Source organism: Haliotis cracherodii, unplaced genomic scaffold (assembly GCF_022045235.1).
Source record: "Haliotis cracherodii isolate W230 unplaced genomic scaffold, xgHalCrac1.p SCAF_6, whole genome shotgun sequence".
NCBI classification, from domain to species: Eukaryota; Metazoa; Mollusca; class Gastropoda; order Lepetellida; family Haliotidae; genus Haliotis; species Haliotis cracherodii.
The window spans coordinates 23,928,464-23,943,046 of record NW_027266319.1 but is presented as its reverse complement, the minus strand read 5'-3'; the positions used below and the strand labels follow the sequence as shown (position 1 = coordinate 23,943,046).

Below are 14,583 nucleotides of genomic sequence, written 5' to 3'. Positions count from 1 at the left end.
ATTTTGTGATGTATTTTTCAACAAGCCATTTTTCTTTCCTAGAAAAGTCTCTTTACCAACATGACATAAAACATCAACCATTTCAGAATATGAAGGCACAAAATGCAAGCAGTTAGTTGTAAGTGGCAGTGAAAGCAACCTGGCCAAATTGCACAACTTTACATGTATCTGATTGCATTGGTAGAGCACAAATGAAGATTTTCATGCTGATTCTGATAAACATTTATAGTGTAAAAGTAAACAATTCCCTCCATATTTTCTGTTGTTAGAACCAAATTAAATATTTCATATTTCACAAAAAATATTATTTATCAAGAAAATACAACATGATTACCAATGTTGTCTTGAATGGCATCTTGTACTTTAGAAGTTTACAACATATTGTCCAAAAGCCGTTGATCTCTCAGGAAGACCAAGAAAAATTATTAGGGTTTATTTACGCAACCTGTTATAAGAAGCAACTTTTCTTCTCATCTCATGTTCTTCCTGTTCTGGTATTTGATGGCCAAACCAACTATCTTACCAAATGGTGCCTACATCAACCATGGTCTTTTACATACCAGTAGGCTGTTTCTAGTATGGGGGACAAAATAAAGGGCTTCACACTATGCTTACCTACAAACCCTGCACTGCAAATTGCTTATGAGCAAACCAACATATTTAAAGGATGGCCTTAACACTATTGATAACCAGCTGAAATCAGGGGTTTATCTAGACCTTCTCAGAGGCCAAAATTCATCCCCAAGTCTACAACAAATGTCAATAAATATTCCCATTTTCACAATTCATGTCATATAGTAAAAACTAATCTTTTGGCTTTCTATAGTATTTGACGAGTATTTCATGGAGCAATTTGAGCTTAACGCCAACTTTTTCTCTCCAAAATTGCCTGCCAAGAGCACTTACTTTGAAACCCTGGAATAATCCCTGGAAATCTAAAGACTGCCATCCATAAAAAATCTGAAGTCTATCTAAATGCCATTACCGGTGTATAAGCTGGGTGTGATCATAACAAGATCTCTCCTGAAATTCACTGGCAAAAGTAATACATAAATTGAAAGCAAAACACGTCCAAAACATAGTTAATGAGGTAGATAGCCCAAGCAAAACTAATAAATTTCCTTCACAAAAAAAACTAAGCACCCTTATCAAAATGTGGTCGAAATGTGAGGAAATTGAATAAAAATGTTCAAGTTGCACTTCATTTCCTTTCATGACAAGTATTCCTTTTTTTGATAAATTAGCAAATTAGTTTTTAGGAAAGCAATATGAAAACAACTTGAACAAAACTGCATGTTATATTCAACATGGAAATGTATTTCATATCTGTTTCGACTTGCAAAACTACCCAACCAAGGAAGACGTATTTTGACCTGTGGATGGTTTAAGTGAACATAGCCATATCATCACTTGATCAACATATCTGTCCAACTCACTAACCATGTAGTAGCAAATGTTGATACTTTCTACACTGGCGGATACAGGAGGGGTGCAGTGTGCACCCCACTAACCCCACCTTTTAGACACTTTACATGTTTACAGCACATCCGGCCAAGTCACTTCAAAATACTGAATCCAACTCAGCTTCTAAATTAAGATTCATTTTCAGAGTGATGAGAATAGCCTGATTAAATAATCTATCAAAATACATTTCCATGTTTTGTAAAAAAATAACAGCTGTGGTTTAAGCATAGTAGTCAAAGCTAACAGCCTTGGTTGCATGATCTGTCAAACAAACAACAGAGCCAACATTATTCATTAATTGGATTATGCCAACAAAAGGTTTAAGAATGTTCATGTACAAATAATCAGATGAAGTTAATCATATGGTATGGGGAATAAAGTGAAAAACTGTGTTCAAATGCATGCAATTTCTATGGACTTGTTTTTGTGAGTGTGGTGATACCGATGATACTAAGCATAATCCAATCAATAAAGAAATACTGGCCTTGCAGATCACAATATTTGGCACTTATGAGTATAGAAATCTTTCAGGGGAGCAATATTTGGCCATTTGGACGAACACTTATTTCCATGTTTCCTCCAATGATATAACTTCTTAAGTCACTAGAAATATATTTGGAAAGTGTGAGCAATTTAGATTTCAAAGCCATCTTGATCAGCATATTTATGTCAGCTGATGGACATTTACCACTGACTCTTGTGAAACTTACAAGAAGATTTATAAAGAAAAAAGATGATTCGCACCGTTTAAAATGTCTAAAATACATAAAAAACATTAACAAAGCAGACATTTTGAATCATTGTGAATCACTGAATCATTAGGGCTTTTCTGGCATAAATATTGCACCCCCTAGTTTAAGGTTGGCATGATTTACAGAACTCTCTTCCAAATCCAAATCATAAAAGATTCTGTAACAAAACAAATCGATACTGACATCTTATTACAAACCAAAATATAACGAGATACACCATAAAGAAAGACAAGAGTGGCTTTTGCAATTTGTATCATGCTGATTTAAACCTGATAAATAATGTTAAGATCTGATCAATTGGTGTAACTTGTCAACATAAACATGGTCTAAAGATGTGTCATAATACGTTAGTTTACTTGGATAACCAGATGAGAATGACTCTCACTTCATGTTATTTAACATGGTTGTATTTTACATGCTTTTGCATTTTGTACAATAATGGGTTAATGACCTCCCTTTATCAGGAAAACTCATTTTGAGTTTACGAGTACAAACAAACAAAAGTAATGATTATTGGACATAAATCTAAAAATTCTAATAATGCATATACACCTTTCCTTCAAATATAGATTACATTACTTAACAATACATTAGTGTGGATACAAATCATCACAAATATGTATAAAGGTTGAGTCAGTCTTTTTACAGTTCATATTTTACAGCAAAAATACTCAAGGTATTCAAAAAATCAACCTGGGTTTGAATTCACCAAACAGAACCGTGGTCCTTTGGATTTAAAAGTACACATTCCAAAAGAAATACTACAATAGTTTGTACTTCCTTGAGCTACCATTATTCTAGATAATATTTTGTTTCAGTACAAATATCCGATTATCCATGTATGTCCCAATCATTACTTCGAACATGTCCAAGGTGTATATAAGTTAGTGACAATAAGAGCCATCTTATGATATAGTGTCAATGTCGCCATTCATTCAGACTATTTCATTAAAGGGCATCATATCATATCACTTCAAAAAATGTCACTTTAACATGCCTTGCAACAACACTTGGACAAAGTAGAGTATAAGCATCATTGCATTTTTAAATGTATTTTTATAATACTTTGCAAGGAAGACCCTTAAGTGAGGACATTTCACTGTTATGGACTTCCTTGTAAAGGGGAGGGGGCACAAGCTAATGAACAATTTCAGTCACAAAATGTCAACTCAAGCAAAAATCTACAGATCAAAAAACAAATTCCATTGTAAAATTGCACACAAAATTTGAATGTTACAAAGTGCCACTGTATCATGATATTTCACCTTGATTTTACAAGTGTGCGAAATCTTACACATTTCTTTAAAAAATATCACGAAAGATTGTCGAAACTAAAAAAATGTTCAAATGTTTTCATGGTACAGCTGAGTTGCCAAAATGTCGCCAGTGACTATCGTCTGGCATGCAATTTCAGCTGTTTTCTTCTCAGGCACCTGTGTTTTGTGTCGTGGACTTTCCCCTTTTTCTGTGCCATTTGTCATTTTTTCTTCTTTCTTTTCTGGGACTTCTCTGGGGCTGTCACTGACCACTGACTTGTTCATGTAATATCGCTCGGCAACCATTGTCAATTGTGGGCTTTCTTCCTCCTCGTCACTGAAGTAAATTTCCTCAACACCTTTTAACCCATCAACTTCATTTGGCTTGAAATTCCACACAGGTATGACTCCAGCACCGCTAGGAGCTGCATCAGAAAATGCATATTTAATTCCACCTATTGTTAATGGTGTTGTGACTTCAGTACTGTCGTTCATATCGGGAATAGCCTTTCGCATTTCTTCCTCAATATTGCTAACTGGAGTAACTACATCTTTGGGTGTGCCATCAAGCTGCAAGTCAAGCTTGGCGGCAACCTTTTCAATAAGGTCTTCTATAGATTCATGTTCCTTCCACACTTTCGTGGCCCGCCAGCGTGCTCTGCTTCCTTTGGATGCAGGTATTGCATCAAAGCAGACGGTTTCACCAATCCTCAGCAGTTTATTAAGATCATCAATGTGCTTGCCAAATATTGTCCGATCTATAAAAACATGTTCATGTTTGCCAAGGTCAATGATACCCCAAAGTTTGGCAACGTGGTAGACCTTTCCTTTCCTACTAGTGACTGTAGGTTTGGCTTGGACTTGAGGTCTGCTACCCGTGATGATTACATTTAGTCGAGTATTCTTGATGACTGAAACCATTCCATCCTCTGAAATCGTGAAGATGTTGGAATGGGTACGGATGAACTTTTCCAGTTCTTGCTTTCCCCAGCCAATTGTATTACGTAGACTTTCTGGGGCTTGGTTGAAGTTACCAGAAAGACTGTTGATCTTCATGTCACCTTTCTTCTCAATTATTCCTTTAATAAACATAACAGCTTTGTACTCATTGGCTGTCATAGTTACAGGACCAGGTTTTGACCCTGTTGTTGGTGTTTTGGGCGAAGCAGTCGGTGGTTTCATCTCTGCGACATCCAATGATTTTGGCCGCCGTTTCAATCTGGGAGTGTGTTGAGAAGGCAGAACCAAAGGATCATGAACTCCGATTGATGATGTCAACTTCAGATCTTCTATAGGCTCAGCGTTAGGGTTCACAGCACTGTATGTAACATTGTCCTTGAGACTAACAATATCATCCTTCACATCAAAGATGAGAGGATGCTTCAGTATCCATTCTGTGAACTTGTTCTGTGGCCCAACACATTCTCTTATTTCCACAGACGCTTGAGAAAGGTGGCCAGCCAGACTAGCGACTGGCATCATGGTCTCTCCTTTCCGCATCATCTTGCTTCGAAAGTACTGAACAGCCTCGGTTTCAATTGAGACGTCAGGAAGACTCTGGCCGGAAGATGATGCCGGACTACTTTCTCGAAAATTACCCCCAAGAGAGGCAGTGCCATCGTTCAAGCTTACAAGGTTTCCGTTGACAGTAAACAGGGATGGATACTTCAACAGAAACTTTTTCAGCCCAGATTCATTACCCCCAGCAGCTTGTCGCATTTCTGGCGTAAAATTGCGGCTGCCAAAGCGCCCTGCGAGTTGACTGATGGTCAGGGGCACCGTGCTGTACATCAGCGTTTCCAGGAAGTACAGCATCACCTTGTGACCCGGATCATCAGCCATCTTTTCGAAATACAGAAACGACGAATCTGAACTTAAAAGTTAGCCTCTTCGAAAAATTTAGTTTTCAAATCTGAAAGAAGAAAAAGAATTGAGTTAGATATTAGTACCTAGGTATAGACACAATTACTTACGTTGTCACAGACTTACATTCATTTGACATGTGTTGGATGAGGAGAATGATAAAAAGAGTGCTTCCTTACTTGAGTCACAGTACATGGTAACCAATGAAATGAAACTAAAACAGCAGGAAATTATCACAACATTTCAAAACTGAAACACAACAGCGAAGCAAGGACATTCATGTAAAACTTGACATAAGGAAATATATACTGGCCAGTAGTGAATATAAGGTTAAGGACAGGTTAAGAGTGAATTGTGTTTAACAGTTCTGATGTGTGTTTATATGCGACTACTTTGGTTAGGCCCACCTTCAGAGTGGCCACCATAAAGCGTGACAATAAACCCTGACCATGTTGACCAGATTTCACAGGTGTTACAAATGGATTAATCTACCTTAACAGGGAATGAACAAATTATCCACATTAACAATACTAATCCCTCCTTAATAATGTACCAGAGATTTATCCAGGATTCTAAACTAAGTACCTTGGCTGGCAAATTGGGAAAAAAACATTGGGATGTTTTTAAAGTTCTCATTTTCCTACATTCTGGGGTATTTAACAGTGCAATCAGGGCAACAATGTAACACTAAGTATTAAAGCCTTTATCGTGCCTATTATTGGACACATGATACAAGTTACCTCTAATGTTATAACCACATTAACATGAATTGGGAAATTATTAATTCCAAATATCAGCTGCTGATCAGGTCTTGATAAACCCCTGTGTTGAAATGCTACTTTACTTCAATACTTAACCAACATATTAAGTCTCCATAGATTATTTGCTACAGCTGATTACTTAAGTACTCACAAACAATTAATGGTTACAGCTTACAATTAGAATGATCAGATTTATACCATGGTATACCTTACATTATCATACACTTGAATAATTTCAACTGTGTCAAAACATCAATCAAATACCAAACTATAGTCAAAGGTCAAGAAATATTTTTTTCTAAATAACAAAGTAGTGTCTCTTTGTAGAAACAAAACCGCACAGCAATTAAACGTGATTCATGAGCTGTTCCACCATGGGAAATGAACATTCATCATGTTCATACGACATGTGCATGAACAGTAAACATTTACCTTGTTGAAGTGAGTATCTGCTATGACAGATATTTAGTACTATTTACCCTCCAGAAGACCAAGTACCTGCTTAAAGCCCCACCCTGACTATAAATAGCCCGCAAGGTGGCGGTGTTTCAGTTTCGAACAATGACTGACAATGTAAACACAACCGAGTGTCGGGAGAGGTTTTTTGAAAACCATACGGGAACAAGATCACCATTGACCGTCAAACCTCGTATCAACGTGAATGACAAACCATGGATACAATAAATGGCTCCATATCAAGATATAAGTCAATAATTTTTTTGTAGTTTTATCATAAAAAATCGAATCGATCGTGTTTGGCGTCTGCATGAATCACAGTGGGCGGAGCTTATTTACGTTAGCGCTATAAATAGCAAAGCACATGGTCAGATGTACATGTGACACATTCAATGCATTTGTGGTCAAAGGGAATTGTGTTGCATATTTTTACGGCAGAACAGCAGCAGAACATCAATTTCGGTTAATGTAACCGTAACGATACTTAAATACGAAATTGACGACGCGATTCTTTCAGTTCAATCCGAAAATTACACTGATATTTGTTTAGTTTTGGTCATTTGCATTGAACAGTTAGATTTGTGCCACACAATAATCAGTTTATATTCATAAAACTTAAATTATTACACAGATTTTCAACTAGTGTTTAGGAAGGGGCCTAATTTGAAGCACCAGAAGTTCCGCCAATATTTCTCAGCTTGACTACAATAGATGAATATGTCACGTGTATCAACATAACAATGCACATAAGCAACTGGTAAATAAGTAACGAAATATACTTGATGTTTTGACCTACAGAAGGCGTATCCAGATAATATTGTACTTACGATAAACGAAAACTCCAATACACATATTCCAAGGCAACTTTAATTATGAATTTCCTTTTCTTTCACAGAATTTTCACACACAAAACTGAGTTTGATCATTAGATCCACACTTGTCCCATGTATGTTTGTTCGGGGTATTTGGATACACTTCGCGCACAAGTTTTGAAATACAATATGGGATCCCTTTCCCGTTTTTTCCACACAAATCCTTCATCTGCTGCAACGTTTAATTACGTTTCTTCAAGTCCAAGTATCTACGATGTCTCCGAACACTTCGTTTATTTAGCTCAGTCCAGAAGCAATGTGTTCAAATCCACGAATTTCTGCAACATGGTGGCCGCACCATTCCCCAACTGCGATTGCCTGTGCCGTGTCACGCATGGTTGACAAAAGAAGTGTGAACATACATATTCGGCTTCATCTGGTTCCACAATGAAATCTAGCTGTCACATTGATTCACTAATCCCAAGAATCGGCACTGAATTTATCAAAGTTTCTGTTGCACTTGCAAGGGCGGGAAGAGAGGCGCCATCTTGTCGATTCGAGTTGTGAATCGGAATGATGTCATCTTGAATTGGAACTTTCTCCACGATAAAGTCACCAATGTCATAATCGAAATGACCAAAGGCTCCCTGATTATCTCTAACAAATCTTCGTCAAATTAGGCTTCACGTGAAAATGTTTTGTTGCTCATATTGAAGACAATCGAAATTGCAAAGTTCTTGACAGTTGTAAGCAGCAACTCGATGCGCTCATGGGGCGTGGTTGCTAGGAGATCGCGTGGTCAGAAAGGGGAAAACAATTTTTTTTAGAAAGTAATAAAAGAAATCCGCAGTGCAATCCAAAAGTACCATGTACAGGATAGTTTTTAAAAATAATATTCACCAAAAAAAAACCTTTTCTAAAAATGCAAATTAATTTATTAATTTATCCAAAGGTCGTAACCCTGAACACGTGGTGGGTATTTGGAAGGAATTTTTGCGATGACGCCGTGAATGGGGCCGTGTGTATTACATTGTTGAATACAATCCCAGGAAGATTCTTGAGGCATTGACATTTTGACAGATGTTCGTCATGAATGGAGAGAAAAATGTATCTGAGAGAAACATTGTTGCTTTGAGCTTCGAGACAAAACATATGTTAATGCCGAAGTAGCCAGCGACCTGAATGTAAGCTTGATGAAAATAATGTTAAAACCCATTTTCACATGACAGAATTAATGTGAACTAATATTTATCTGAACATCGTTTCGAAGTCTGTGAGGCTGTCCGTATTTTATTATTTATATCTCCATTCCGACGTGAAATAATATGTCTTCGTGTCTCAATTTTGCTGCCGCTGAGGAAAATTGCGCACCGATCTAATAAAAGAAATACTACTAGATTTACCATTGCACCGTCATAAAAGAACCAGGTCAACTTTATCTTTGTTCCGTTGTTTATTAAAAATTCGTTTCCGAAGCAAAGCGAATCGATCTACATCTTAACTTAATTCATAGACTAGATTCTAGTACCAAGTGTTAAACACTTTTTTTAAATGTCATAAAATAACTTACACAATTATTGAAAGAGATTTTTTTATAAGTAATATATTTTATTTCGTCCGCCCGCTCTCTGGTTAGTTCAGGCTTGAGGAGAGAAACACATACAAACAATATGGATGGCCTTGTGCAAATGACACTTGGCATGCCAATCAACAGGGATGTGGGTCACTGGGACCCGCCAAGTTTCACGGATCGAGTTACTTCAGCATAAGGGCTTCATCGGACAAGTGTGACTTTGCCAAAATACATTGCTAGATCTACTTGGCAATGAAAGAATGTCACGGAAACGACAAAAAACTACTTTTATCACTTGAAAATATGTTTGACCATTACCAAGGTTTTCTACACGATCGTTGTCATCCAGATTCCAGATGAGGCAAGACGAACACAACGAAGAAAAACATTGTTGAAATCACCGATTGCCGTATATATCGTGAGAAATGCTATTTATAAACTGCAGATATACCGTACATCACAGGATAACGATTGGTGCCCCAACACATATTATGTTTCTTGTTCATTTACACTGCTCATATGCATCACGACAAACGTATTTCGTTCTCGTCCAGAGATCTAGAAATATAATTTGTGTGTTGGACTGTGTTGGATAAATCGTGGATATTCCACTGTATCATTTTATGAAGATGTGAAGACGACATGGCAGGTAGGTTTTGAAACCAAAGACGTACGCGTTTGTTGAAAAGTCTTGGAATCGTTTGGTAGATATTTATATTACCATTAAAACTTACGTCCTTGTTGTCAAACGACCCACGTGGGTGGGTGTTTACATGACGTCACCCGTTTACGCATTAACCAATGAAATGTATGTGTTATCATGACGTCATATTGACCTGTCAGATCACTTGTATAAGCTCCGCCCACTAGAGTGCGGTAGTTACTACCGCAGATGGGGCTTTAACAACTATTTATTACATGCATCATTGAACAAACCTGTCCGAACACAGTATCCATCTAAGTTCACCGCACTGTAAACAGTCAAAATACACTGTACCAAGGTATGCTCATGTTTTGCCAAGGCATCGAGTTACACCTGCTGTGTTTTTGCCACACATTCAACATGGGTACAAATACAAACTAGGCTGCTTGGTAACACCTGTCAGCATCATAACGCAGTAGTTATTAGCTCGTATAGTTTTACATAGCTTTTAGAAACATTCCAGCAATATAACTGCAGTGTGGACACCAAATTTGGGTGACATTGTAACTTTCATTATGATTTAAGGGAGACAATCAAGATCACTGTTGAAGTTAATGAGTGAGTGAGTGAGTGAGTGAGTGAGTGAGTGAGTGAGGGTTTCACACCACTTCAAACAGTATTTCAGTTATATCTTAGTGGGAGGTTGTTCGTATTTTGTCCAATGCCACACTCTGTAAAATTCCACCTGAATGAAGGCAGCCTGTAAATAATTAAGTTTGGAACAGACAATCCAGTGACCGATACTTTGATAAACGAACCATGCCATCAGGTCACAATGACGCAATCATTCAAGTCACTGAGTCTGACCACCAGGCTGCCATTATACAAAACAACCTTACCACTATGACTGTCGTAAGTTTATGTTAAGATATGGGAGTTATGATCACCTTAGCACAAAGATCACTTTGTACAATGGTACCCAGATCCATTTAGTCACCTCTTATGATCAGTATAGGGTGGGGACCTATTCTTACCCAGATTCCCCACAGGGTCATAATGAGGAAAGACTGAGGTGATCATGGTGATGTCTCGGATGTTTACCATCCCATGAGTATGGTGCTGACAAGGATTTTAAAATCAGGGAGAGTCTGGAATTACTACATCCTTACAGAGCAGATCCTGGCATCACTATCATGGATAACAAACAGCTAGAAAATGAACCGAGGAAATGATCACAAACCAAAGAATTCTTCTGAAAATCATTACTATGAATACAAGTTGTTACTGTTAGATGGTTGTTGGTTACATGTTGCCAAGGTTGCTTACCATATTCTATATTTCCAGATGATAATATTACTGATTAGATACCCCAACTTATCTATTCAAAACTCTGAACAAGTAGGACAACCGTAACTTCATCTTAACAGTACCAATATGTGAAGCCCAATCTAAAAGTTTCAAATTCAAACAACTAGCCTTTGTCACAATCACTGACTATTAACATACCATGCTGAATCATATGTTGGGAAGTGTTCTGTCATTAGAAAAGGTTAAGTGTTGACTTGCCTGAATGGCATTGTCACAAATACTATGGAGTGAGGGTGACGTTGAAAAGATTACAGGACAAAATATTCATCCAAAGAGCAACGGCGGTACACAATTATCTACCCAGATATACACATGACAAATCATAGTTTGAAATTACGACTGGAAGTTGGATCTTAATTGTAACCCAAATGTGGACAGATCATAGAACACTGCAGATGATAATAAATATAGAATATCTGTTATATATTCATCACTACTACTAGTACTATATCATGTATTTATATCATGGTAATATAATGTTTTAACACACAGGTTGCAACACATTGCTAATGTACAATGAATGTAAAAAATAATAATATACAATATATCTGGTTTTTAAGTGAAAGGAAAGTTATTACCTGCATGTTTTAAGCCACTGCACAGGTCTGGACTTAATCAACAGAACTCTGGCACTAAGGTGACACCTGGTCTACATACTGACAACACATTGGGAAAACACACGAAACAGCATCATTATCTACAAGCCCTTAGGGTACCAGGAGCAGAGTGACACCAGCTTGCCAAGCTTACTATCAACTGATGTTCTACCCATGAAATCACAATCAAATGTTGGATTGGCTGAATATTTTCCACGGTTCAACAAAATAGTTGAAAAAATGCTTCTCTTGCACTGTGCCACATATTAAATGGGATCACATGCTTTCTTATTTCACAGTCTACGCCCCATCAAAAATATTATTTCATACAATAGAAAGAATATTGGCTTTTAACAGGGATTCATCTGGGATTCTAAACAAACTGCCTTTGGCAAGCAAATTGGGGGATTCAAAATTGAGATGTTCTTAAAGTTGTTATTAGCATAAATTCAGAGGTACTGGTACTTATTTCAACACTGGGATTCAGTGCAATAATGCAAACCTAATCATGAAAGCATCTTCCTCTTTATCATTGTTTATTGACCCTGTTACAAGCCTTAACAGTCATAACTACATTAAACATGTTAACATGAAATGTTTACTTCCAATATTTACGGATATTACCTCTTGATTTGGTGCAGATTTGGTCTCTGACCAGGTCTAAATAGATCCATGTTTTCAGTTTGCTTTCTGCAAATCTCCATGAATAATTCTTTTCACATGTGCAGTTCTGTAAGTGTTGAGGCAAAATAACCAATAATGTGGGTTGGTGATTTGAATGGGAATGTGATGTAATTGGAATCCAAAACTGCCCTGAACAGCTGGGAGACATCTGGTACAACTAACTATCGTGTGTACTTCCATGGTTTTATCAGTCGGGGAATGTTCATCTCAAACTTACAAATGCATTGTTGCTATGGTTACATGTTAAAAAAACATATGCTTCATATAATATATATGTATAATATAAGTAGAATGTGATTAAAGCAGCTATTATGTTCAAAATTAAGGGGAGTCCTGCAGTCCTTAGGTTTGCTCCCATGTTTAAGTCATGATCTTTTAACATTAGGTCTATGACAAGGACCCCTTGACTTTCATGCACAATACTGAACACTGCTGAAGCATACTTATAAACAATAAAAAAAATTAAAATCAGTACACATTCTGCAAAACCACCTCTCCAATATACCATTTACATTAATCCATTTGCAATTATGAGTATAAAATAACTGGAGGACAAATACAACAGGCAAGACAAAATCCATACAACCTCTGTGATGTACAATGATGTATAACATGTCAAAGCACTATCTCTTCCACATAGCTCTAAGTCCTTACATGTGTGTTTCAACAAGATCTAGTAGGAAAACAATATAAGAACTAATACAACTGCATGAAGTTACCATGTTTTGATGAAATCAGTTAACAAGGCAGCTATAGACAGCCAGGTGCCCCCAACAATGCAGAGTCAGGTAACATATAAACACTGTGTGAACACTCATTCAGTTACTGTTCTGGTATGTGTGGTATGTAGAAGCAGTCATGTGGAAAACCTCGCTGTCACAGTAGGTCATCAACATTTTCAGCAAGTGACACGTCTCTGGTGTATTGATCAAGCTGAAACTTCCTGTACCCTGCTTCTGACCCAAATAGTGGAGAGAGCACTTTAGAAGCAAGCATTGCCATTCAAGTTAACTATGAACAATACCATACATGGGCCTGTGAAGCACAATGTACTCAATTGCTTAAATGTATAGAACCAACAGATTTAGAATTTTCTAACTTTGGTATTAATACTGCTTTAATAAAATCTATTTACACATAATTAATGCCACATTTAACATGTTCAAGAAGCTTAAATCTTCATCCTGCATGGATTAAAAATATCACAGTACTGCTCCTGATGTTTGTGGTTAATCACTTATTTTATCTACCCACCTTGGTGCCATGGCCTACTTTAGCATGCTTAGTGATATTAAGCACTAATGATTCTACTTTGTTGGATGTGTTTTCCTTAAATTTCAATAAACAATGTCATGCCTATTGATTTGCAAGTACAACATTAGAAACAAACAGTCCACTAGTCCTTATCATGATAACATATAGCAAAACTCTTAATAATGGCAAATAATACTGCAACAAAATTTATCTCGTTGACATGTTTCAAACTGCCATTGTAAAAGAATTAATACAAATTGAAATGTTATTATGTTGTAATAGGTTGTGTTTCTCTTCTACAAAACCCAATTACAATTTTGAGAACTAACAAAATTAATTCAGTCTGTTGCTAGAGATCTAAAGTGTACTATACCTCATTCATGATTTGGTTACAGTTAGTAAAGTTTTGGTGTATGTTCCATTTAATTTCAATAGGAGGATAAACATTATGACGTGTGTTGTTCCTTGTGGTGTTGTGCCTACTGTCAAAAATTTTAAGAGTACAACATATTCAAGCGATTCATCTGTCAGTGAATGACATTAGCCATTGAGAGAAACTCAGCCTTGTCAATTTAATAGCAGTCTGGCATCAACAAACCCTCGGTATCAAAGTCTATGTTCCTATGCTAACAGTGAAAATTGCGATGCCATTACAACATCTCGTGGCAGCATTCCAAAACCCTGAGGGAGAGCCTGCAGGAAGGAGGGGTGAAAAAAGGGAGTGGCTTCAGCGCCAGCGAAAGCATATGCTCAAAAGTGAATAAATAGAGGTTTGAGGATATGCATGTGTTGTTTCTTTGAACTATAGGCGAGATATATGCCAATGTTAGATCGTCGGACACTAACATTCCGAGAGTAAACGAATATGAACTGCGTTCTCGCAGACCCGAAACGTCATCGCAGCATCTGCCAATTACTGATGGAATTTCGTCATATCACAACACGTATTCAATTAAAACCGACACAACTGCACGATGGACAGAAATAAAGACGATACACATTGAAGTTTCGATATAAACAACAAAGATAATGTCTTACCAAACTAAAATTTTCCGAAAGTTTGAAGAAGCTCAACGAAAGCTGCCATCTTGGGAAGTTTTG

General features: G+C 37.1%; 1 protein-coding gene across 1 annotated transcript; it reads right to left on the bottom strand.

Annotated features, from left to right (window-relative positions):
• Positions 1 to 14,583, bottom strand: LOC139446778 (egalitarian protein homolog). Its single transcript, XM_071228101.1, has 2 exons — positions 14,521 to 14,583; positions 1 to 5,384 (listed from the first exon to the last, which is right to left on the bottom strand). Exon 2 carries the CDS (start codon positions 5,312 to 5,314, stop codon positions 3,560 to 3,562), a length of 1,755 nt encoding a protein of 584 aa, XP_071084202.1. The 5' UTR covers positions 5,315 to 5,384; positions 14,521 to 14,583; the 3' UTR covers positions 1 to 3,559.